We start from the raw sequence: 27,545 nt of genomic DNA on the forward strand, positions 1-27,545 counted from the left end.
AAGTCATTTAGTTTACACAATTTAATCTACAAATTTAGTCTCCTAACATTACCCATTTAAATTATCTTTTTAATAAGGGAACTTTAACGAAAAGTACCCGGTACTGTTCACTTTAACGAAAAACCACATTTTTACACTAAAAAGTCAATCATGATACTATTCACTTTACCCTTTATTTTGTCCTTATCATTAAAACTCAAAGTTTTCAAGCCCTTTTCATTAATTTTCCTTTTTAATAATCGTAAGGTTCATAATAGAAATAAGTTTCTACCTCCAACAAAGAGATGGAGCATTTTCCAAACAAACTCGTAAAATCTAACTTTAAAATTTTATTTGTGGTTTCAAAATTACAAATTGGTTGGGCTTCTGAGATTGAGAACCGCATCTCAGCCAATTACGTGTGATATTCCAGATGTAGACCAAAGTTTCGTTCCAAAGGAGATACCACTCCCAATTTCAATAAGACGCACTTAAATCTAAAAGTGTGATTGTAACCAATGAGGGTCATATTTCATAAAAAAATTACCTATCCATTCTACAAACGATGTTGTTAGGGGGTTAAATTATTAAATGTTAGGGAGGGAAATCAGGGGGAAACGAAACCGCACTAAAGTGCATAGGCATTATTCATTTCCATCGCTGCAATAAAGCATCATATGCGATTATCATATTATTATGTGTGTTATTAATTTATGTATTATAAATATTAGTAGATTATATTGCTAATATGAGTCTACAGCAGGGATTAACTAGTATACACACATGTTATAACAATAATTTATATATAACAACGTGACAATGAAACTGGACAATTCAAAATATGTATAAATAAATCAAGTTGCCTAGTTTTATACAGCTGTGACAACCACAACCAGGTGATCTTGTATCTTCACGGGCATCCTAGACTAATATAAATACCACCCAGTAGCAACGCTATTTCCATCAAGAAATCAAAGTAGTCTGTGTATTCCGTGTATTCTGTGGCTTCTGTGTCTATTTTATTTGGAGAAGAAGTAGTCTGTGTCTTTAAAACACACAAAACACTTCAGAAAAAACAGATAGTAGTAAAAAATGGGTAAGGGAGGCCAATCCTGCAATGGCGTGGTTAGAGAAGCCAAACCTGTTAAGCAGGAAAACATGGCTGCTTGGCTTGTTGATGTTAACACCATTAAGATCATGCCTTTCAAGCTCCCCACTATCGGTATTAATCTGTCTTCTTTTTTTGAATTTAGTCGTTGTTCCTTTCAAATTTCAGTTTTTAAGTTTCCGTGCTCTCTGTTGTATTAGCTAACATGTTGCTCCCTATTTTGTTGGGATTTCTTTATTTTAGGACCGAACGACGTTCGAATTCGGATAAAGGCCGTTGGCATTTGCGGAAGTGACGTCCACTACCTCAAGACAATGAAATGTGCGGATTTTGAGGTTAAAGAGCCAATGGTGATCGGACACGAGTGTGCTGGGATCGTAGACAAAGTTGGGAGCGAGGTGAAGCATCTGGTGCCTGGTGATCGCGTGGCGGTTGAGCCCGGCATCAGCTGTGCACGGTGCCAGCAGTGCAAAGGAGGCCGCTACAATCTATGCCCCGACATGAAGTTTTTCGCCACCCCACCTGTTCATGGTTCATTGGCGAATCAGATTGTGCACCCCGCGGATTTGTGCTTTAAATTGCCGGAAAATGTGAGCTTGGAGGAAGGGGCAATGTGTGAGCCCTTGAGTGTTGGGGTTCATGCTTGTCGGCGAGCCAATGTTGGCCCCGAAACAACTGTTCTGATCATCGGAGCAGGGCCTATTGGTCTGGTTTCAGTTTTGGCCGCTCGTGCTTTTGGGGCACCAAGAATTGTCATTGTCGATATGGATGACAAGCGTTTAGCCATGGCAAAGTCTCTCGGCGCTGATGGCACCGTCAAAGTTTCAACGAAAATGGAGGATTTAGATGGCGAAGTTGCCAAGATTAAAGAAGCCATGGAATCCGAGGTGGATGTGACCTTTGATTGTGTGGGTTTCAATAAAACCATGTCCACAGGTCTCAACGCCACTCGTCCCGGCGGCAAAGTCTGCCTTGTCGGAATGGGACACGGCATGATGACAGTGCCTCTCACTCCTGCTGCTGCTAGAGAGGTTGATGTTGTTGGGGTTTTCCGATACAAGAACACATGGCCGCTTTGCCTCGAATTTTTGAGAAGTGGGAAGATCGATGTGAAGCCGCTTATTACACACCGGTATGGATTTACAGAGAAGGAGGTGGAAGAAGCCTTTGCAACAAGTGCTCGTGGGGGCAACGCCATCAAAGTCATGTTTAATTTGTAAAGACAGCTACATGTTTTGGTTAACGAATTCTTATTAGAATGTAGAGAAAGGGAGAGGGGGATTATTTGCATGTCATAACTCAATAAGCAAAGTTCCATGTTTTTTTTAATCTGTTACGATGAAGCTTAATAGAAACCGCTTACTCATTTACCAAGAGCGAGAAATTCCAGGGTTATTGCCCAAGAAGGGTGGCTATTGAACCAAAATGCCACGGTTGGTGAGCCGCGGTCACAACATTCGTTGCCATAACCGAACTGTAGGAAAGAGCACGAAAAGAATGGTCTTTTCGGTACTCTACTTGAATCAAACTTTTTAAACTGAAAAATAATTTTTAAAGTTTTAGGCCTTAAAAACTTATTTAGTAGGACTATTTTAAAAAACTGAACTTAAGTTCTCTAAAAACATAAAAAGTGAGTTTTTAGAGTTTTTAAACTTAAACTCACTCATTTCTTTTTTCTTCCTCCCCTCTCACTCCAAATCTATCTCTATCTCTTTTCTTCTTCTATCTCCTCTGTTTTTTTTATACATTTTTCGTCTCTCCTCTAATTCGCTCTCTTCATTCTCTCGGTTCTTTCTCTCACTGTTTTTCCTCTCTATCTCGTCTGATCCTCTCACTTCTTTCTCTTTCCTTCTATCATCTCTTACTTTCTTTCCTTCTCTCTCCTCTTACTCCCTCTCTTGCGACTCCCTCTCTTGCGGCCCCCTCTTTTTAGATCTCTTTGTTTAATTTAAGTCGTAAGATTTAAAAATTTTAAATCACAAACCAATCAAGTTTTTAAGTGTTAAAGAAAATTGTTTTTAAGAAATGTTCTTAAGAAATGTTTTGAAAAATGATAAAAAAAAAATTACAAATAAGATACCAAACAAACCCGAATATTCTTCAAGGTTTTGATTGAATAATATGAAAGACAACGCCATATCACCAGGGAAAAAATGGTTATATAGTTTACCTAAAACCAAGACTTGCTAGGAATCCTATGTGAAACTTGCGAGAAAAATAACAAAACTACATAATATCCTCAAAACTAAAAATCCAAATTTGACATAGCAAACAAAGGAATTTAACCTATAAAACCCATAGATCACAAATTATCAGTGAGTTTGACACGTGACACCGTTTTCGAAGAGAAAAACATATTACGGGCCTAAATCCGAGTTGAGAGCCCAAACCTATGTTGTGTGGACCTTGATGTTCTATTTAGGCTTATCAAGTTGATCTTCGATGTTGGAACTAAATTCGAGCATATCTGCGGACGAAGACAGTGTTCAATCGGAATGACCCATGAACTCCGTAGAAGGGTGAATGGGGTTGATTATGGGTGTGATTGATTCCATATCGGATTGCCTACATATCTCTGGGATTATCAAATCACTATTATTGTTGAAGAAATGAGTATCTATGATGTGTACGACATCAAAACACATCATTGACGAAGGTGCCTTGGCTTAGGTGCGTAAGAGATGTTTTTCCATGTCTACGCGTAGACGAAGGTGAGCAAGAGATGTCTTTCCATGTCTACGCCTGAGAGAATATGTGCGGAAAGAATGTGTGTTATAGCTATTAGATGATCAGAGAGAAGTCCCAAATAAATACACAGGGTAAGATATTTATGAGATATTGAGGGAGCAATCCCTATTTAACAGAAGAGACTATATAGGAGGAAATCTAGGATAAGATATTCAGTTATCCTAATATTATGATTACATTGCATAATCCACAAGATATCCTTATTTGACTTGAATTAGGGTTTCCTTACTTTGGAGACAAGTAATATATTTAACGGGCTTAGAGCTAATGGAGTTGTGAAGGATTACCTTATCATGTGGTAGTCTGATCCGGAATACCCCGTGTAGCTATGATCTCACTTTGAGGACTTTCGAGTCATTCTAACCACCCTTGTCTCATGAGCCTAGAAAAATCATGATCCCACGTTCAAGTTATTCTGCCATCTATTGTATCCAATATCATGTCGTTCGAAATCAATCCTTTTTTTTGTCTCTATCTGTGCTCTTAGCATCGGTTTAGCCACACTGCTATTGCTATATGGGAATCATGAATCATTCTTTAGTGCTAGCACTAAGTAAGCAATTTTACATCTCCCTATGATCGAGTAATCAAACTACCTCTCTCTCTTCCTCAACAAGATCTAGGCTTCGCTTGTCCTGATCCTTAACTAATTTCAAAACTAGAATTGCTTCTTTTAAATTTTGAATTTGAGTTTTAATTTTTTAATTTCTTTTAAAACTCAAAATAATTAACAAACCAAACCAAACCAAACGACTTCAGATATACAAAAAAAAATTGATTAGTAAAATCTTCTTCGATTCTCATGGTATTCCTCTTCACTTGGAAGTGAGACGTCTTATATTCGAATATCGTAGATGACGAATTCAATACCAAATTAGATTGCTCATTGTGTGGCTTAGCCAAACTCCTCATTTCCTTAATGTAAAAATATCGATGTATTAAAAAAAAAACTTCTTCGATTCAATTTTTACCGTAAGTACATCGAATCGGGGATCGATTTGAGGAGAAAGACGGAACGCGAGACAGAAGCTGTGGCTGGTGTGGTGGCTTATGGTGCCGTATGGTGGGCGGGGGAGCCTCATTAGCGACAGTTGTTGCGTTGGCGTATGTTATTATGATTTCTGGGATACAATTGTTGACGGCCTCTTTGACTTTCATGCTGGACTTGAATTGATAAACTTCACAAGCTGATGCTGCACTTCAAAGAAACTTCGTCATCTTTCATGCGCCAGAAAATTAGGGTTGCAAACAGAAGAACCCAGTTGACCGTTTATTTTGTTTTCTGGTATATTATCCGACGGTTATTAGTTTAAGAGTTGGTCGGTAGGGTGTTGACATTGCCATTGCAAAATTTTGGGAGAAATATTTTAGTAATTTGACTATATTGATTTTATTAATCAGTCTTTTGCCGACAAAAAATTAGATAAATAAATCATACATTTATTTCATTGGCTAAAACAATTATTATTTTATTTTTTTAACCAAAATGGTTCATAAGATTGGCATAACTTATGTATGGTCATTGAGATTGAAAATCGATAGAAGTGGTAACTAAATTTGTCCACGGTCTATTATTTTGGTCATTATGTGAATTTGAGAGTGTTTTTGTCCAGTCAACACCTCTACTTGTTTTTTCATTTAGCAGAGATTTTTTACGGAATGACAAAATGATTGACAGTCTACAAACCAAAGCGCAATTTCTATCGATTTTCAATCTGAATTACCAAAGTGAAGAGTTATGTTAATCTCATAGATTATTTTGATTAAAAAAATTAATAGTTCTCTAATTCGATATTATCTACACTACGAGTGGGAGATTTAGTTAAATCTCATAATGGACTAGTCATATTTCGATATTCTACACAAACGAGTGAGGAAGTGTACTAAACCTCACAACAAGTTAGTCATAATAATTCAACAAAATTTAACATAACACATTTTTCTTACAAATGAAAACAAATACAAATAAACTGTAGTTCTAAGCAATGGCTGGTACAAATATTTGTGATAACCTAATCAACAAATAAGACTTTCTTTTACCAAAAAAAAAAAAAAAAACAAGTAAGACTTTCCTTCCAAAGAAGAAAAAAGGAATATTCGATCTGATTCCATATCAAGATTCATGGGGGTAATTACGCGAAATATGTTTCCTGATGGGGTTACAACGCTAATCTTAATTAAGCTCGAAATTACTCAACTACCTACCCCAACTTGAATCGACGTGGGACCCAACTGATGGATAAAGAGGACGAATCCACGTCAATCTGACTCTGCATGCCGTGGAATCGATTCAGCAGTCCCCTCACATCCGTTGATTCTAATGTAGGTGGTCCCTACACCAACACCATCGCGCATCTTGCACTCCACTTGATATTCGGCTGGTTTAGTAGTTGACATTGTGTTTAAATGATATTTCTCTTCGTAATAATTGTAAAAAAGAAGTTTTAAATTGAACTTGCATCGTTGATGAGGCGAATTTAAAAATAGATTTATTTTATAAATAAAAAATTTGACTGCTTTCAAGTTCCAAAAAGCTAGGCGAAAATTTATCTCGAATGTTATTTTGTGGTTGAAAAAATATAAACTGGTTAGGCTTCCAAAATCGAGAAGGGCGTTCATGGCACACAATAACGGTTGTTGTTTAAAATATCAATATATCGATGTCAGTTATCTTTGATAGAATTCATGGTAATTTATAATGCGATGAGTGTTTAAACTTATTCTTATTTAGTCAAAATTAGAGAAAATTTTCTTTAAAAGTTCAAAAGTTTTAAATCTGTAATGGGTTCCGGTAAAATTTATGTACTGAATCATATATCTCGCTGATATATAGTTAGGCATTTCACTTTCTCTTTCCATATTGATCCTAATTTTTCGAATAAGCTGCATATGAAGCCAATTTAGGAATGACATTTGAGATGCACAAAGTAGTTTCTCTCAAGAGGAGATACCAATCCCAATTCAAACAAGAGACGCATGTATCCAAAAGTGTGTTTGTAACTAATGGGAATATTCTTGAGAACAAATCGCTCCGTCCAAATCCAAATTCTTGGGGTGTGACATTCATACCATCACGTTATACTATTAATTTATGGATTATAACATGCGTAGATGACATAATTATGATAAATATACACGTATTATGATAAGAATGAATTAATTTCTCCACGTAATAATGTGACAATTACAATGAAAATTTCCTATAATTATCCAAAATACACGTTAAATGATAAATATATACACGTGTTATGATAAGAATGAATTAATTTCTCAATGTAACAATGACATTCACGAGGAAAGATTTCAGAATAATTCAAGATGCACGTTAAATTAGGTTCCCCAGGACACGGCTGTGACAACCACTACTTGGCCATGTGAGATAGATTCTATAAACTTACAGCAGGTGATCTTGCAGCTTCACAGGCTTCCTAAACTAATATAAATACCACCCCGTAGCCACTCTATTTTCATCAAGAAATCAAACAAGTCCGTTCATTCCGTTTATCCGTGCCTTTTGTATTATCTGTGTCTATTTTGTTAGGAGAAGTAGTAGTTTGTGCCTTAGAAACACACTTTAGAAAAAACAGAGAGTAAAAAATGGGTAAGGGAGGCCAATCCTGCAATGGCGTGGTTAGAGACGCCAAACCTGTTGAGCAGGAAAACATGGCTGTCTGGCTAGTTGATGTTAACACCATCAAGATCCTACCTTTCAAGCTCCCCGCTATTGGTATGTACTTATCTCCCTACTTTTATTTTCATCGCTAGTTTTTTTTTTCGGTTTTTGATTATCAGTTTTCAAGTTTCGTTGAAGTATTGGCTAACATCTTGCTCTCCTGTTTATTGGGATTTCTTAATTTTAGGACCGAATGATGTTCGAATTCGGATTAAGGCTGTTGGCATTTGCGGAAGTGATATTCACTACCTCAAGACCATGAAATGTGGGGATTTTCAGGTTAAGGATCCGATGGTGATCGGACATGAGTGTGCTGGGATCGTAGACAAAGTTGGGAGCGAGGTGAAGCATCTGGTGCCTGGTGACCGTGTGGCTGTTGAGCCCGGCATCAGCTGCGCACATTGCCAGCAGTGCAAAGGCGGCCGCTACAATCTATGCCCTGACATGAAGTTTTTCGCCACCCCACCTGTTCATGGTTCATTGGCGAATCAGATTGTGCACCCCGCGGATCTGTGCTTTAAATTGCCGGAAAATGTGAGCTTGGAAGAAGGGGCAATGTGTGAGCCCTTGAGTGTTGGGGTTCACGCTTGTCGGCGAGCCAATGTTGGTCCCGAAACAACTGTTCTGATCGTCGGCGCAGGGCCGATCGGGCTGGTTTCCGTGCTGGCTGCTCGTGCTTTCGGAGCACCAAGAATTGTCATCGTAGATATGGATGACAGGCGTTTAGCCATGGCAAAGTCTCTCGGCGCCGATGGCACGGTCAAAGTTTCGACAAAAATGGAGGATTTAGATGACGAAGTTGCCAAGATTAAAGAAGCTATGGGATCCGAAGTTGATGTGACCTTCGACTGTGTTGGCTTCAACAAAACCATGTCTACGGGCCTCAATGCCACTCGTCCTGGCGGCAAAGTTTGCCTTGTCGGAATGGGACACGGGGTGATGACGGTCCCTCTCACTCCGGCTGCTGCCAGGGAGGTTGACGTGGTTGGAGTTTTTCGTTACAAGAACACATGGCCGCTTTGCCTAGAGTTTTTGAGAAGCGGGAAGATCGACGTGAAGCCGCTTATTACCCACCGGTTTGGTTTTACCGAGAAGGAGGTGGAAGAAGCTTTTGCAACCAGTGCTCGGGGGGGCAACGCCATTAAAGTCATGTTTACTCTATAGCAAATCAACCATGAAGTTGCAGAATTTCGGATTGTTTGAGGGGGCAAGTTTGTGATGGTTTGGAAATTTGGAAGTCATCATCTCGGATGAAGAATGTTCTTGTTCTAAAGTTCGTGGAAACTTGTTGTACAGGGACCATTGTATACCTTTATTAGATCTCGGCATGCACCAGTGTAGTAGCTTCCCGTATTTTTAACATGAGTCCGTCAATATATATGAACTATGTATGTAACTAAAAGTTCTTCAATATAAGTCTTTTTTTCCGCTGAAGTTGTTTTCATTTGACACGAGTCTGTTGGCCTTGCTTCAGTTCCTTTGGACCATCGAAGAGAGTACTAGACACATCGTGATGGAGAAATATAGACGTACTTCTATTAGTGTAGAAAATATATACCTTGAGTTACTGTTGTTCCAATAGCATTTCTTGCTGCAGTAGCGTATGGTAGAGCAGTTTATGAATATCTACGCGGTGGATTTGATTTTACCAAAGATGATGAGAATGTTAATTCCTAACAATTTTACAAATTATCACAAACCCAACTTATTAAGTTAGAGAAATTGGTCACAAGATGAACATTCTTTATCACTTAAATTGCAAGTTACTCTTTCCTCTCTCTTTTTCACCCTAAGGCATTTTCTTTTCACCCTAAAGTTGTAAACCTAATACTTTTGTGTTAACGATGGTTGTCCAAATACTACTTTTGAGGGTTAATAGAATCTAATATTTCTTTTCTAAAACGAAAAATAGTTAAAGAGCAAAGCATTTAGAGCAATTCCACCCCTAAGACTTTACGCCAGCACCCAGCGCATTTATCCACTCAAGTGAACAGTAATAAACCCCAGTGAATAGTAATAGGTCAAAGCATCTCCACCCCTAAAAAAATGCGCTGGCACCCAGTCTAAAAATGTGTTGGCACAAACGATCTTCAGCCTTACAAAATGCGTTGGCACCCAGCCCATTTAAAATTTTTTAAATTTTTTTATAAAAGAATAAATAAATAAAATAGTTTTAATTTCGGATAAGATTTTTTAACCAATCTTGTAACGCCATGTGTCATTATCCGAACGTACTATTTTGTGAATAGATTTCCTCTAAGATTTGCAACCAATCCCGATGCGCCACGTGTCACTATCTTCTTTTTTTTAAGTTTATATGGTGAGGTTATGTAATTTTATGTGGTGTTTTTTTTTTTTGTAAAGTTTATTTGGTGAGTTTAATGTAATCTTATTTGGTGAGTTTATGTAATCTTATTTGATGTGTTTAAATAAAGTACAAAAAATAAATTTGAAATTACATAAAGTTCTAAAAATAAATAAGAAATTACATTAAAAATTACATAAGAAATTAAATAAAGTACTACAAAGAAATACGAAATTATACAAAGTCAGTGGAGCTAGGATATGTGGTGCTAGGATCTTCGTTGCTAGGATTTCTGTAGCTAGAACCCCTCGACTTGTTTCCGGTATCAGGGTCATGAGTAGTGTGAACCCAACATTCACACAACGTAACATCTTCAATGTTCTTCCACGAAGAAATTTTTTTCTCTCAAAGTGTAGAAAATATTGAAATGTAGATAGTGTAGAAAGTGTGGAAAATATTGAAATGTGGTGTAAGGTGGAAGATGAGGGTTATGTATTTATAGAAAAATAATAATTATTTTTTTGTATTTTTTTATAATTTTTAATAAATTTTAATGTAGCTAATTAATCTGGGCCGTTGGATTTGAAAAATATTCAAATCCAATAGCCTATAAGGTGCCACGTGGCCAACGGTCATAATTCTGTGGGTTGAAAAACGTGGACCGTTGATCTGTAATCGAACGGTCCAGATCAAAATTATAATTCAAATTTTTTTGACCGTTGGAAATCCAACGACATATAGTGGGCCACGTCGCAAGCTCGGGTGACAATTGAGTGCGCCTGTCAGCGGGCCCCGTCGCTGAATTGATGTCTGCTACTCGCGCCCACTCGAGCGTGAGTGCCATGCGCCAGGCGCAAAAAAGAAAATGGGCCTGTCCCTGGGTCAGTCAATTTTAGCATGGCCTGGAGACTAGCATGGGCTGGGTGCCAGTCTATTTCACGGGGACAGACCCCTAGCTTGGTTTTTTAACTGGGTGCCAGCACATTCGCCCTCCGGTGGAAGTGCTCTTATGTACAAACGAAGTCTAAAAATAATGCATACCTAGCACAACTAGAAATCTAAGAATGATCACTTAGTGTCTTTAGTGAGTCAAAATATTTGCAACAAAGTTCGGCTCACTCCAAACACGAATGGACTCAAAGCCTTTTGGCTTGTAGAACACATGTATGAAGTGTTGAGGCTTCATCGATTGGGGCGAAGTGTGAGCCCTTGAGTCTTTTCGGCCTCCGAAATAATGGAATGTTTTAACTTGACCAGCAACTGGTCCCTTTTTTTATTTAAGAAAATGTGAGTTTCAATTAATTTTATAAACAATTTTAAATGTTAAACTCATTAGTACTTGTGGCAATGACTTGATTACATGTTAGCGAAAAGTAGCTCACATAGATGACATGTTATAAAAGTTAGTAGCGTATTTGGCGAAAGTAACGAAACAAGATAAAGTGAGACATAAAAATTGAGTTAGTAGAGTTAGAGCTAAGTGACACGAAAATGAGTTTATAGTGACATAGTGAGTTTCACTCATAGTTTAGGAGATATCAAATTAAACGATCAATATTTTCACCTTTTTAAATTACAAGAACCCTAATTATATTCTACAAATTAAACATTAACCCTTACAATTTTTATTTGGACTAACTAGTTGCCAAACCACAAAGATCCGGCCCAAATCCCGTCCATCTAATCGCCTCACGCCAAACTTGAACTTCACTTCCTCCCACTATGATCTCTTATATACATATTTTAGGGAACTTGTAGAGAATCGACAAAAATGTATTTTCATGTAGCCTTGCTTAGCCAATATGCTCATCACTGAGCTATCCAATATATCGCCGACATTGATGCATCGACAATATTGACAAAGACCGTCTGTGATCTTTGGGAGAGACAATCAACTTGTTCTTTGTTAATATCGTCGATGTGTTGATATTCCTTGTCAGTATTTTCAAAATGGTAATGAGTTCTATTGATGTTCAAAATGGTAATAAGTTCTATTGATGTTGTTGATATTTTCACTTGAGAAATGTTAAGAAGATTTAAAAAAAAAAACGAAACTCTTTATGAACTATTTGCCACATTATACTTTTGTCACAATGTTTTATAATGTTGGCATTGAAATTAACATTAAACAGTGATGTGGTAGAAAGTCCACAGAGAGTCTCACTTTGTGAGAGTCTCTTTAGCATTTATCTTTTTACTATATTGAGTTTAAGTGGTGGATTCTCTTGATGGTTAGGGTATTTCTCTTCAACCCATTATATTATCCGGTCAAAAATCCTATCATTTTGGAGTAAATTAGTGTAGAACATCATTTGTATGTTGCATATATGAAAAAAAAAAATATTTGCTCACCGCCCTCACATAATGATAATACTCACCAACATAATTCGAGATATATATACTAGATATAACTTTCAAAATTTAAGTTTATCCAACAAAGATAAATATTATCAGCACTTGAGGGCCACGATAAAAAATACACCCATACGAAAAGACGGTGTAAATGAGAGGAGAGATTTTGTAAGAGGGGCCACTAAAACAAATTTTCCAATATATTATGCTTCATACGCGTGTGTCTAACTGTACACCTTGTACGTGGCACCTCATTATCCATTGTTGATGTACCACGGCTCCCTTGTACATATTTTAGGGAACTTGTAGAGAATCGACAAAAATGTATTTTCATGTAGCCTTGCTTAGCCAATATGCTCATCACTGAGCTATCCAATATATCGCCGACATTGATGCATCGACAATATTGACAAAGACCGTCTGTGATCTTTGGGAGAGACAATCAACTTGTTCTTTGTTAATATCGTTGATGTGTTGATATTCATTGTCAGTATTTTCAAAATGGTAATAAGTTCTATTGATGTTCAAAATGGTAATAAGTTCTATTGATGTTCAAAATGGTAATAAGTTTCTATTGATGCTGTTGATATTTTTACATGAGAAATGTTAAGGAGATTTAAAAAAAAAACGAAACTCTTTATGAATTCTTTGTCATATCATACTTTTGTCACAATGTTTTATAATGTTGGCATTGAAATTAACATTAAACAGTGATATGGCAGAAAGTTCACAGAGAGTCTCACTTTGTAAGAGTCTCTTTAGCATTTCTCTTTTCACTATATTGAGTTTAAGTGGTGGATTCTCTTGATGGTTAGGATATTTCTCTTCAACCCATTATATTATCCGGTCAAAAATCCTATCATTTTGGAGTAAAGTAGTGTAGAACATCATTTGTAGGTTGCATATATGAAAAAAAAAAAATTTGCTCACTGCCCTCACATAATGATAATACTCACCAACATAATTCGAGATATATATACTAGATATAACTTTTAAAATTTAAGTTTATCCAACGAAGATAAATATTATCAACACTTGAGGGCCACGATAAAAAATACACCCATATGCAAAGACGGTGAAAATGAGAGGAATGATTTTGTAAGAGGGGCCACTAAAACAAATTTTCCAATATATTATGCTTCATACGCGTGTGTCTAACCGTACACATTGTACGTGGCACCTCATTATCCATTGTTGATGTACCACGGCTCCCTTGACTTTATCATGCACATTAAAGCAAGAAACTTCAGGAGGGTTGCAACTCACCGGTCACCGAATTCGATCCCACATATTTCTGACGCGGGAATTAGTCAGTCGTCACCTACCTTGGACGCGTGCCAGAAACCCTAAGGCTTGCTGGCAACACAGAGAGCACATCTCGTGTTTAAGCCTGGCTACACAGGGACCAACCAACTGTTACTAAATAATTAGGTTTTTGGTCGGTTTTTGTTGGTTGATAATGGATGGTGGGAGTCATTACTGCACAGAATGGCTAATAGATTATGCTAACCGACCAAAAATATATTTAATTCAGGCGTTAAAGGAATCCCATGAAAAGTAACAAAAGAAAAAGATAACTTCTAAAACAAGATTATTATTATTATTTTAATTTACTATTATTAAGAGGAGGGGGAGATTTTTTTTTTTATCTTTTGGGGAAGATATTGAAACGACTAATTACATTAATTTAGAGAACATGAGAGTTTTTAATCCTGAGCTATATATGTATATAAACTCAACGCTCTATCAATTAGAATATTGAATCACATAAAAGAAATAAAATGATAATTTTGGCCCCTTACTCAAATTTTTAGCCACATCTCTCACCTACTTGATCCAAAAAGAAAAAAAGCATTATTGCGTGCTTACCTGCTTGTTAGCTCTACCGACTCGTTCGAGCAGATTATAGTCAGGTATTTTGGGGATGCCAAGGCTAGGGTTTACTCGGATACTAAGGTAGATGAAAATAATGCCCAACAACAATTAAAATGGTGTTAGGAATGTTGAATAGGACCACATAACCAGGACGTTAAAATGATAGTATCATGTGTTATTAAGTGTTTTTTATAATACTGTCGTTTTGTCCTATTACCATGTAATTTAATTTTTCAGTTTGCTTCCGTTCAACTATAATGTTACCTTCTTTTTTTTTCCTGTCGACAATTTTGTTTACTCCAAAGTTATGAAGTCAAGGGAAGGAAGCCCTTGACATAATCTCCAAAATTATTTGAATCTCTAAGTATTTGCTGTAAGGATAATTAAACTGTTTGGAATAAACTGAAGGAGGACAGCATATTCCAGATTCCACTTTGAGTAAACCTAAACCTAACATGGGCATGACTAACAGCAAAACCGTGTACATAGTACATACTCAAACTTAGATCGTCAAACTTAAATATTGTTACAACTGTCTTGATTTGGATAACGTTTGATAATCTCACTTTCAGCGTCCAAATATTTGGATAATCCAATTGGAAAATTCCTGCTAGCAGCTTAGGAAAATGGATGCACCGTCCAAGACTAATGGAGGACGGCATGTGGTAGAAGCTTTTCTACGCTAAGTGTGGATTAGACTTGTTAATTGTGGATAACGCTAGAATTCCGGCGAAATTCAGTGTCAAACATGTGGGGCTGGGGTGGGGGATGGTGGTGGTGGTTTGTTCATTGCTTTAAACCTAGTCATAGAAAAATGTGTAAAGTGACTATTATTTTATTTTATACAAACAACTTTAGAGAAAGGGGATTGAAAACACATGAGTTTGAGTACATAGAAAATGCTTTAATCACGATTACAAAAAAAAATGCTTTAATCACTCAAGTTACCAGATCTCGGTTATAATATGAGTTGATTCTGTTTAGAATTGATGCTGATTTGCAGTTTATGTGATCGTTAACTATGAAGAGGGATTGAAACACACATAAATGTTTTAATCACTAAAGTTACAATATTTTGATTATACTCTGAGTTGATTATGTTGAGAATTAAGGCTGATTTACAATTTATATGATCCTTAATTACGAAGAAAAACTTGTGTTTGACTAACCATAAACGACCTAAAAGATTAATAAGTGAGACAAATTGTTAGGATCACATATAGCTCTCTATGCGTCCGGTGGATCATGGTTGCACTTGTAGGTTTCTTGATACACCCCCTCTCCCAATCTGTCATCGCTAGTCTTCTTGATGACATATAAAGGGCTGTTTGGAAAACAGTATTAAAAATGGAGTGCTATGCAGAAAAGCACTCTTGGTAATTATATAAAACGAAACTTTTCAATTTTTTTGACTTATCTAGCATATGTGTCAACAATTTGTAAGAATGTGAAAGTACTCCTTCTGGGAAACATCCAGGCAATGTCCCACAATTAAATACATTTATTAATTTCTAAAAATAATTAGATAATGTTCCAGGGTTGGCTTATCCAACTTACAAACCAACTTTACCAAATCAGACTCTCAAGTTTGCTATAAATACCACACCCTAGCCAAGCTTGCTCCATCAAAAAACACAACTATTCTGTCTTTCAAACACAGAAGACACAGAGCAAACAGCGAAAGCAATACACTTCAGAAAGAAAAAAAACAGAGAGCAAGTATCAAAAGCATTATGGGTAAGGGTGGGCAAAAGATTTATGGATTGGCTAAGAAAGCCAAACCTGTTCAGCAAGAAAACATGGCTGCTTATCTTGTTGATGTCAACACCATCAAGATCCTACCTTTCAAGCTCCCCAGTATCGGTATTTACTTCTCTCCCTTCTTTTAAATTCATCGTTATTTTTTTTCGGTTTTTGGTTTTCACCGTTGTAGTGATGCTAACATGCTGCTCCCCTGTTCTCTTGGGATTTCTTAATTTTAGGACCCAATGATGTCCGGATTCGGATTAAGGCGGTTGGTATTTGTGGAAGCGATGTTCACTACCTCAGGACCATGAAATGTGCGGATTTTGAGGTTAAAGAACCGATGGTGATCGGACATGAGTGTGCTGGGATCGTAGACAAAGTTGGGAGCGAGGTGAAGCATCTGGTGCCTGGTGACCGGGTGGCGGTTGAGCCCGGTATCAGTTGCTCACGGTGTCAGCAGTGCAAAGGAGGGCAGTACAATCTTTGCCCCGACATGAAGTTTTTCGCCACCCCACCGGTTCATGGTTCCTTGGCAAATCAGGTACAAATTTCGACTTTCTTAACCTTTGTGACATATGAATTCTATGGCATCAGGACCGTAAATAATGACCATCTGTTTTTAACAGATTGTGCATCCTGCGGATCTATGCTTCAAGCTGCCAGAGAATGTGAGCTTGGAGGAAGGGGCAATGTGTGAGCCCTTGAGTGTTGGAGTTCATGCATGTCGGCGAGCCAATGTTGGTCCCGAAACAACTGTTCTGATCATCGGAGCAGGGCCTATTGGTCTGGTTTCAGTTTTGGCCGCTCGTGCTTTCGGGGCACCAAGAATTGTCATTGTGGATATGGACGACAAGCGTTTAGCCATGGCAATGTCTCTCGGCGCTGATGGCACCGTCAAAGTTTCAACAAAAATGGAGGATTTGGATGACGAAGTTGCCAAGATTAAAGAAGCAATGGAATCCGAGGTGGATGTGACCTTTGATTGTGTGGGTTTTAATAAAACCATGTCGACGGGTCTCAACGCCACTCGCCCCGGCGGCAAAGTCTGCCTTGTCGGAATGGGACACGGCATGATGACAGTGCCTCTCACTCCAGCTGCTGCCAGGGAGGTTGATGTGGTTGGTGTTTTCCGGTACAAGAACACATGGCCACTTTGCCTCGAGTTTTTGAGAAGTGGGAAGATCGACGTGAAGCCGCTTATTACTCACCGGTTTGGATTTACCGAGAAGGAGGTGGAAGAAGCCTTTGCTACCAGTGCTCGTGGGGGTGACGCCATCAAAGTCATGTTTAATCTATAGAAAGTTAGCTATAAGTTACGAAATTTCGGATTCTTTGAGACGACAAATTGTGATGGTTCGGAAATCTTAGATGTAAATTAGCTACAGTTTATTTTTTTATTTTTTTGTACAATGTTCTGGTTTCTACTGTTGGGGAAAGCCTTATGGTAGAACCTAAGCTTGTTCATGTACAGAGTTGTAAATTGATTTATTTGACATTATTTCCTTCGAGAAATATGAACTATGTAATGTTACATTATTTGGAAAGATACTTCAATCAATATATGACTTTTTTTTTTATCACAAGCTGTGTTTATTTAACACAAGGTCTCGGTCGCTCTTCCATTTGGAGCATACATAAGTATTACAAGTACACAGTCGAAATTAAATCATCTCAACTTATTTTGTGTGTGACCTTTCGTTTACTTATCAATCCACATGGTGTTGTTTAAGATGAAAGCCTTCATTGCTTTTGCAGCAAGTTACTCTTTTTCTCTCTTTTTCATCCCAAGGCATTTTCTTTTACCTTTTTTCACCCTAAAGTTTTAAACTCTAAATATTCTTGTGCTAGTGAAGCCAGATATAAAGAGGTGTTAAAACAATTTCTATTCAACTAATAAATATAAAGATTTTGTGAATATTAAACTTATTGGTACAAGTAACTTAGCAAAAAAGTAGGTCTTACATATTGCGACGTCCAAGAAGCTAACAGAGTATTTTGACAAAGTTGAGTTCAGGAGGTTAAGTGATACAAAAATGAATTTCAAGGGAGCAAAGTGAAACTCAAACGATAGTTTTGGATTTATATCAATAATTATGCAATCAATATTTTCATCTTATAATACTATAAGAATTTGAGTAGCGCTACAGTTACTAGCTATTTTTATCATCATTTGTACCATCTATGTAATAAAAATTGGTACAAATAATGTTACAAATAAATGGTATAAATAACATTTTTATAAGAACTTTAACAATTATGCATTTAGAAATTAAACATAACCGTTATCAATTTTTATATTGATTTTCTATGGACACTTTAAAGCAAATAGGCTATTCTCTCAATTGAGTTCTTTATTTTAGTTGTCGCCTGATGCAAATGACTAAAAACTCTCTTACATGAAACAGGTCCTAGAGCTGTGAATTGGGGCAAATAAATGCGGATTGGGGCGGGTCCAACTATTAGAAACATACAATGGGGTGAGGCGGAGCGGGTCCAAATGGATGAGGAAACAGGACCTGGACCCGAACCGTTTCTAGGGTTAACTTATAGATGGAGATTAAATCTCCACTATTGAGTGTCTATCTAGTCAGCTCCCACAGTTGGTTTTTAATGTAAGATTCTCTTTGTCTCTGTTGCTGTGTCTCTCTCACTTAAATCAGTCTTTATGTCGAACTCGAAGGGACGAAATCACGCAATCCAACAACTCGAAACGACGATAGCAGTATTAGTAATCTCCTCCGTATGACTGAGTCGACACCTTTACCTTCAACTTTAAGGTATTATGATTTAGGGATTTAGGATTGAAAATAAATTAGGGTTTTCTAGTTTCAGACTTTTTTAGATTTAGTTATTTATATATCTCCTGTGATAGTTTTAGTCTTTCATACTTGGTTCTGTTTCAGGATTGTGAAGAATTTTAATTATGCTGCTGGGAATTTGCTAATTTGTTGTTTGTGTGATTTGGTTGGGATTGCATAATGACTTGGGTTTCTAAATTAGGAGTGTGCAATATTCTTTTCTCCTAATTAGACTCTATACAGGGCAAGGTTTACAAATGAGAAGCAGATGTTGCAGTGGTACTTACACCAATTTAAATATTCTGTTATGAAAAAAAAAACATAAATAGAAAAATAGCATAAATAGTCCCGTTACATTTTAAAACATGTATAATCCGATCACTTCAATTTAGTCCTAACGCGACCCTTGCCCACCCCCACATAAAACTCTCTACCCTCCTATCTATCTATTATGTAAAAAAAAAAAAAGGCACTAAAAACTAAAATTGTAATTTAGTAACCCTCTAAATTCCCATAAATTGCAAATTTCATCCATATGACACTGTGTCGTCGTCAACCATCATTTTTACCAAGTAAAACAAGACCAGCCATTATCATGTCCAAAAGGCCATATTTGATTGCCGGTCAAAAGCGGGAGACGCCACAATTCTACGATTGCAACTCTTATTAATATATTGTATTATTCAACTTGCTTGATTCATGTTTGTCCCAAGAGACATTCTTTGGAGGATTTTAGAGAAGAAAGGAGTACGAGTAGCATATATCCAAGCTATAAAGGATATGTACGAAGGAGCAAAGACTGCTGTAAGAACTCATGAAGGACAAACTTCCCCATAGCTGTAGGATTACATCAAGGCTCATCCTTAAGTCCTTACCTTTTTGCGTTGGTAATGGATGAGTTAACAGGACATATTCAAGATGATATTCCTTGGTGTATGCTTTTCGCAGACGATATAGTGTTGATAGATGAAACTCAGGAAGGGGTAAATGAGAAGCTTAACCTTTGGAGAGAAGTGTTGGAATCTAAAGGTCTTCGCCTAAGCCGATCAAAGACAGAATATATGGAGTGCAAGTTCAGTGCAAATGGAGGCCAAAATGAGTTAGGGGTGAGGATCGGAGATCAGGAAATACCAAAGAGCGACCGTTTTCGCTACCTAGGATCTATCTTGCAAAAGAACGGAGAATTAGATGGAGATCTCAACCATAGAATACAAGCTGGATGGATGAAGTGGAAGAGTGCATCCGGCGTGTTGTGTGATCGTCGTATGCCACTGAAACTTAAGGGAAAATTTTATAGGACGGCAATAAGGCCGGCGATGCTGTATGGCACAGAATGTTGGGCGGTGAAGCACCAACACGTACACAAAATGGGTGTAGCGGAGATGAGGATACTTTGTTGGATGTGTGGGCACACGAGAAAGGATAAGATTAGGAATGGGGATATCCGAGGTAAAGTAGAAGTAGCCGAAATTGAAGGAAAACTGAGAGAAAATCGGTTACGGTGGTTTGGACATGTGCAAAGAAGGCCTACTGACGCTCCGGTTAGAAGATGCGACTACGGGACAGAGGTTCAGGGCCGAAGGGGTAGAGGAAGACCTAGGAAAACTTTGGAAGAGACTCTAAGAAAAGACTTAGAGTACTTGGATCTAACGGAGGACATGACACAGGATCGAGCACAATGACGTTCTAAGATTCATATAGCCGACCCGACTCAGTGACTTGGATTTTTCAAGTCTCCAATCGAGAAGTTTTCCCCACTCGGGAAATTAAGGGAACACTACCTCAACCTACATGCTCCACTCACAAAGCTTCAACATACAAGCTTCAACAAAAGAAAAATTCAAAGAACTTAGTGAAGAAGGCTTTGGTGTATTTAACACAATACGTTGAAATGAAACAAAGCTTATTTATTGATATCTCTGAGAAGTTACAAATATGTACATATACACGAGTCAAAATAAACAAACAAGAGGGTTCCTTCACAAAGGTTGCTTAGGAGAAGTCTCAGCAGTCGGCAGAGCCCCAGAAAGAGAAGGCACTGGAGGGGGATCGTTCGGAGCCTCAGTAGCCTCAGTACTGGATAGCACCCTAGAAGGATGAGGCATCAGAGGTTGATCATTTGGAGCTTCATTACGCGGTACAGCCCCAGAAGACGAAGGCAATAAATGTCTTTGGAACAAACCCACAAACCTCTGATGATCATGTAAAATCTGACCATCAGATTCCTTCATCTGGTCAAGCTTCCTTTTCATGTTTGTAGCATATTCATGAGCGAGCCGGTGCAACTGTTTATTCTCATGCTTGAGCCCTCTAATCTCCTGTTTGAGACTCATCACTTCATCCGCCAATGATTCAACTTGGCGGGTTCGAGCAAATAGGCGTTGGGCCATATTAGACACAGAACCTGCACACTGAACACTGAGAGCCAGAGAATCCTTAACAGCCAACTCATCAGACCGTTTGGAAAGTAGTCTGTTATCTTTGGAAGTAAGAAGGTTCCTGGCCACCACCGCAGCGGTCATATCATTCTTCATCACGGAATCCCCAACGGTAAGAGGATCAGTAGGGGATAAGAAGGATGGGCGCCATATGTTGTCTGGAGAAGGCGTGGCTGCCTCTTCAACAAGATTCAAGTCTAAACGACGGTCGGAGGGGCCAGACATTTTCAAAGGTGTTGAAGAGAAAAGAGGTCGGACAAATCAAGATCTTAGAAATGCAAGAAGGGAGCTTCTACTGGTGAAGATTCAAGTGTGCTTTGGAACTTAATACCAGCCTCTATAAAAATCCGCACTCGATGGAGCTTCAGAAATCGAAGAGGCGCCTGCTCAGAAATCGAAAAGGCGTTTGCTTTCTCAAAAGCTGGGCTGCTTAGAGACCACGAGGGCCGATCTCAGGAATCGAAGAGGCGTTTGCTTTCTCAAAAGCTGGGCTGCTCAAAGTCCACGAAGGTCGATCGCAGAAATCGAAGAGGCGCTTGCTTTCTCAAAAGCTGGGCTGCTCAGAGACCACGAGGGCCGATCTCAGAAATCGAAGAGGCACCTGCTTTTTCAGCCTTGTCAGCACCTGTCACATGCACACTCAACTTTGCGAAAATTACGGGCATTATGTCGAAGATTTCTAGTGAAGTAGAAAGCACGTGAATGTTACTGTTCAATCATTCACTTTCCACACGCAACATCAGCTCACGGGTACCACAGATAACTTTGCCAAAAATCTATGACAAAGTTTAGACACGTGAAGCTTGCAGCTCCCATTACATCGCTATGACCAAGAAGGGTAAAAGAATAGCAAAGAAACAGCACTAACAAAGTTTAGACACATAAATTTTGAAGGTCTAGCTACCATATTATTACCCACAAGGATAAAGGAACAGGACCATTGCTGGATAATTGGAAAGTCCTTGTGGGTCAACCTCTGTGCTCCGTGGCAAGGTAGACTAGCAAACAGGCCTAACCTTTACTCACATTCGAGAAAACACTCCCAACAAGATTGCTTGCTTCAAGATCGAAGAGGCACCGTCTTCCGAATCTCGAGAGCCAGACTCCCATCATGATTACTTTCTCAAAAAGCGACGAGACACCGCTCTCCGAATCTCGAGAGCCAGACTCCTAGCAGGATTGCTTTCTCAAAAATCGAAGAGGCACCATTCTCCGAATCTTGAAAGACAGATCCCCGACAGGATTGCTTGTTCGAAAATCGAAGAGGCACCGCTTTCTCAACTTCGAGAGCCCCTTAGATAAAGCTTGTCTGTAATCCTCACATCGCTTTCTCAACTTCGAGAGCCAGATCTCCTTGGATAAAGCTTATCTGTAATCTTCACACGTAACATCAGCTTTCCAGATACTACAGACCACTTTTTCAAAGTGCTCTGACAGAGTTAAAACACGTGAAGCTGGCAGCTCCCACTACCGTGCTATGACCAAGCAGGGTAAAAAAATAGTATTACTCCTTGTTAGGGAGACTCCTATATATGTCGACCTCCATCCTCAACGGACAGGCAGACCTGCAAAAATGCTCAACCCTTCCTCATATCTGAGAGGGCACTCCCAACGAAGCCTCTCGAAATACTCAGCTTTCTTTCCCCCCGAGAATACCTCTGCAAACAAGCTACACTAGAGCAAGAATATCTCATATCATCAGGGTTAAAAGCAAGAGTATCCCATATCATGTTTTTTCCCTGTCTTTTCCTTTGGCCTTGTTCTTACCTGCAAGACAAGGAGAAAGAAAGCAATCAGTCAACACTTGGAATCAAGCTTCCAGTCCGGAACTGACTGCCTGGAACCCCATTACTCTCGAGTACTCATCTTCAACATCTTCAGCTTCCCGAGAAGATACCACATCTGCCTGAGGAGCAAATAGGGCAAGTGAGAAGGATACAAGGAAGCATGTGGAGACAAGCGCAACAGAACACGTGCCGATACATCCACTACTTTGTCAATAGCAAAAGTATCCCATATCAGCAGGGTCGAACGTACTCTAGATTTGATGGACTTGTTTTGACCCTCAAATTCTTCAGTCGGCCTTATACTCTGGCGGAAACAAGAAAACCCTCCAGTCCAGTTCAAGAATAAGCCTGTGGAAAGTTACTTATTCAAAAGCAAAAGTATCTCATATCACTTTTTCTCTTTTTCTTCTCTTTATCCTTCATGCTACCTGCAAGATAAGGAGAAGGATAACAATCAGTCGGAACTCGAAATCAAACTTCTGATCTGGGACTGATTGCTTGGAGCTCTGATTACTTACCTTGTCTGTCACCTCTTTCAGCAGATCCCCTAGCTCGGCGACTTGGGGGACTTCTACTACATGGTTTGTATCGCGCTTGACTAAGCCTGAAACTACAAGTAAGCGTCAAGTGAAATTGATACATTACCTTGTGCATCTCCACCAGTTAAAAATACCACCCCTGGATGGAGGAAGAGTACTTCCAAAGAAGAGGCCACATCTACCTATGAGACAGATAAGGCAAGTGAAGACGATACCACACTTCGGTACTTAAAAGTTTCGTGATTACGAGATCATTCTTCCACAATATTTCATAATGTCATTTGTACTAAATCATTCACTTGTACTCACTAAAGGAGAGCTTGAACCTATATACTGTGTAAACCCTTCACAATTAATGAGAACTCCTTTACTCCGTGGACGTAGCCAATCTGGGTGAACCACGTACATCTTGTGTTTGCTTCCTGTCTCTATCCATTTACATACTTATCCACACTAATGACCGGAGCAATCTAGCGAAGATCATAAACTTAATATTTAAAATGATATTCTTTGGTGTATGCTTTTCGCAAACGATATAGTGTTGATAGATGAAACGCAGGAAGGGGTAAACGCGAAGCTTAACCTTTGGAGAGAAGTGTTGGAATCTAAATGTCCTCGCCTAAGCCGATCAAAGACAGAATATATGGAGTGCAAGTTCAGTGCAAACGGAGGCCAAAATGAGTTAGGGGTGAGGATCGGAGATCAGGAAATACCAAAGAGCGACCGTTCTCACCCATAGAATACAAGCTGGATGGATGAAGTGGAAGAGTGCATCCGGCGTGTTGTGTGACCGTCGTAGGCCACTGAAGCTCAAGGGAAATTTTTATAGGACGGCAATAAGGCCGGCAATGCTGTATGGCATAGAATGTTGGGCGGTGAAGCATCAACACGTAGGTGTAGTGGAGATGAGGATGCTTCGTTGGATGTGTGGGCACACGAGAAAGGATAAGATTAGGAATGAGGATATCCGAGGTAAAGTAGGAGTAGCCGAAATTGAAGGAAAGATGAGAGAAAATCGATTACGGTGGTTTGGACATGTGCAAAGAAGGCCTACTGACGCTCCGGTTCGAAGATGTGATCACAGGGCAGAGGTTCAGGGCCGAAGGGGTAGAGGAAGACCTATGAAAACTTTGGAAGAGACCCTAAGAAAAGACTTAGAGTACTTGGATCCAACGGAGGACATGACACAAAACTGAGCGCAATGGCGTTCTAAGATTCATATAGCCGACCCCACTTAATAGGAAAAGGCTTTGTTGTTGTTGTTGTTGTAGTTATTTATATATCTCCTGTGATAGTTTTAGTCTTTCATACTTGGTTCTGTTTTAGGATTGTGAAGAATTTTAATTATGATGCTGGGAATTTGCTAATTTTGCTGTTTGTGTGATTTGGTTGGGATTGCAGAGTGACTTGGGTTTCTAAATTAGGAGTGTGCAATATTCTATTCTCCTAATTAGACTCTGTACAGGGCAAGGTTTACAAAGGAGAAGCAGATGTTGCAGTGGTACTTAAAACCAATTTAAATATTCTGTTATGAAAAAAAAAAACATAAATAGAAAAATAACGTAAATAGACATGTGGACCTAGCCCAGTCCATCCCGTTACATTTTAAAACAAGTCTAATCCGATCACTTCAATTTAGTCCTAACGCGACCCGTGCCCACCCCCACATAAAACTCTCTACCCCCCTATCTATCTATTATGTTTGAAAAAAAAAAAAGGCACTAAAAACTAAAATTGTAATTTAGTAACCTCTAAATTCCCATAAATTGCAAATTTCATCCATATGACACTGTGTCGTCGTCAACCATTTTTACCAAGTAAAACAAGACCAGCCATTATCATGTCCAAAAGGCCATATTTGATCGCCGGTCAAAAGCGGGAGACGCCACAAATCTACGATTACAACTCTTATTAATATATTGTATTATTCAACTTGCTTGATTCATGTTTGTCTTAAACCAACATAATTTGTCCCACCCGAATATGTTGCCTGCGCGTGTCTGACTCGACGTTGCCGTGGCACTCATTATCCATATCTTTGTGACGACCCACGCCTATTTGACATTTTGACTTGGCCAAACTTGCTCCTTGGAGAAATTTCTGGACCTTCGCAACCGCCAACAGTCGCACAACTCTATCACCACAAATATCTGAACGTGGAAATTAGTCACTTATCTTTGAAGCGTGCAGAAACCTAGAGCATCCAGCGGCAACACAGACTGCCCATCTCAACTCGTTCCTGTAGAGAGTTGACATTGTACAATTTTATCTGATTGATAAGAAACACCGACGAAAAATAAATAAATAAATCAAACAATTGTTTTGAGCCAAGTGAGACCAATGACATAGCTCTCCATGTGTGGCCGGTGGATCTGGGTTGCAGGTTTCTTAAAAAAAAAACAAAAAAACAAAACCCATCCCTCCCCCTATCTGTCATTGCTAGTCTTCTTGTTGACGTTAAAGGGCTGTCTTGCCGAAACAATGACTTAGACTTCTTCCGGATATGTTAGGAAAACAGTATTAGAAATGGAGCGCTTTGCAAAAAACATATATACGGCACGTTTAGAAGTGCTTTAAAAATATCTGAAAACGTTTTTAGAAAAATATTTTTGTGTTTCCTACAAGAAATACTAGTTATGTGATTCTTGTGTAGGCATTTCAAGAGCTTCTTCAAAATTCACTTGTATTTTTGCAAAACATTGGTTACAAAAATATTTTCTCAAAAAACGTTTTTAACCATTTTTACAAAAAAAATTACAAAAATAGCTGATAATTGTTTTTCTTTTTCACAGAAAAACATTCTTGGTTTACATAACCGAAAAACATTAATTTGTATGACTTATTTCGCATGTGTGTCATTAGTTTGTAAAATGTGAAAGGACTCCTTCTAGGAAACATCAAGCAATGTCCACCCCCCCCCCCCCCAAAAAAAATAATATTTATTCGTTTTTGAAAAGAATTAGTAATGTTTCAGGTTTAGATTGTCCTAATCTTATACAAACCAACTTGACCAAATATGACTCTCAAGTTTGCTATATATACCACACCCTAACCAAGCTTGCTCCATCAAAAAACACAAGTACTCTGCCTTTCAAACAAACACAGCACAAAGCAAACAGAGAAAGCAATACATTTCAGAAAAAAACAGAGCAAGTGTCAAAAATATTATGGGTAAGGGAGGCCAATCGATTAATGGAGTGGCTAAGGAAGCCAAACCTTTTGAGCAAGAAAACATGGCTGCTTGACTTGTTGATGTCAACACCACCAAGACCCTACCTTTCGAGCTCCCCAGTATCGGAATTTACCTCTCTCCATGACCAACAACAATTAAAATGGTGTTAGGAATGTTGAATAGGACCACATAACCAGGATGTTAAAATGACAGTATCACATGTTATTATGTATTTTTTATAATACTGCCGTTTTGTCCTGTTATCATGTATTTTAATTTTTCAATTTGCTTCCGTTCAACTATAATGTTACCTTCCTTTTTTTTTCCTGTCGACAATTTTGTAAACTCCAAAGTTATGAAATCAAGGGAAGGAAGCCCTTGACATAATCTCCAAAATTATTTGAATCTCAAAGTATTTGCTGTAAGGATAATTAAACTGTTTGGAATAAACCGAAGGAGGACAGCATATTCCAGATTCCACTTTGAGTAAACCTAACACGGGCATGACTAACAGCAAAACCGTGTACATAGTACATACTCAAACCTAGATCGTCAAACCGACATAGTCAAACTTATTAACTATTGTTACAACTGTCTTGATTTGGATAACGTTTGATAATCTCACTTTCAGCCTCCAAATATTTGGAAAATTCCTGCTAGCAGCTTTGGAAAATGGATGCACCGTCCAAGACTAATGGAGGACGGCATGTGGTAGAAGCTTTTCTCCGCTAAGTGGATTAGACTTGTTAATTGTGGATAACGCTAGAATTCCGGCGAAATTCAGTGTCAAACATGTGGGGGTGGGGGTGGTGGTTTGTTCTTTGCTTTAAACCTAGTCATAGAAAAAGGTGTAAAGTGACTATTATTTTATTTTATACAAACAACTTTAGTGAAGGAGGATTGAAAACACATGAGTTCGAGTACGAAGAAAATGCTTTAATCACGATTAACAAAAAAAAAAAAAAGAGGCCTTAATCATTCGAGTTACAAGATCTTGGTTATGATATGAATTGATTCTGTTTAGA

General features: G+C 38.4%; 3 protein-coding genes across 3 annotated transcripts; all 3 read left to right on the forward strand.

The window, feature by feature from the left end:
• The first annotated feature begins 754 nt into the window (after positions 1-754).
• Positions 755-2,461, forward strand: LOC103440075 (sorbitol dehydrogenase-like). The gene is made up of 2 exons (XM_008378762.4): positions 755-1,201; positions 1,331-2,461. The coding sequence occupies exons 1-2, from the start codon at positions 1,072-1,074 to the stop codon at positions 2,305-2,307; spliced, it is 1,107 nt and encodes a 368-aa protein (XP_008376984.1). The 5' UTR covers positions 755-1,071; the 3' UTR covers positions 2,308-2,461.
• A 4,916-nt stretch (positions 2,462-7,377) lies between these two features.
• Positions 7,378-8,940, forward strand: LOC103440064 (sorbitol dehydrogenase-like). Its single transcript, NM_001328968.1, is given in 2 exon segments — positions 7,378-7,562; positions 7,696-8,940. Coding segments are annotated over 2 exon segments (1,107 nt in total). The 5' UTR covers positions 7,378-7,432; the 3' UTR covers positions 8,673-8,940.
• Positions 8,941-15,601: 6,661 nt separating this feature from the next.
• On the forward strand, positions 15,602-17,361 carry LOC103440053 (sorbitol dehydrogenase). Its single transcript, XM_008378741.4, has 3 exons — positions 15,602-15,903; positions 16,023-16,327; positions 16,413-17,361. Exons 1-3 carry the CDS (start codon positions 15,774-15,776, stop codon positions 17,082-17,084), a joined length of 1,107 nt encoding a protein of 368 aa, XP_008376963.3. The 5' UTR covers positions 15,602-15,773; the 3' UTR covers positions 17,085-17,361.
• Positions 17,362-27,545: the final 10,184 nt, after the last annotated feature.

Source organism: Malus domestica, chromosome 01 (assembly GCF_042453785.1).
Source record: "Malus domestica chromosome 01, GDT2T_hap1".
Classification (NCBI taxonomy): Eukaryota; Viridiplantae; Streptophyta; class Magnoliopsida; order Rosales; family Rosaceae; genus Malus; species Malus domestica.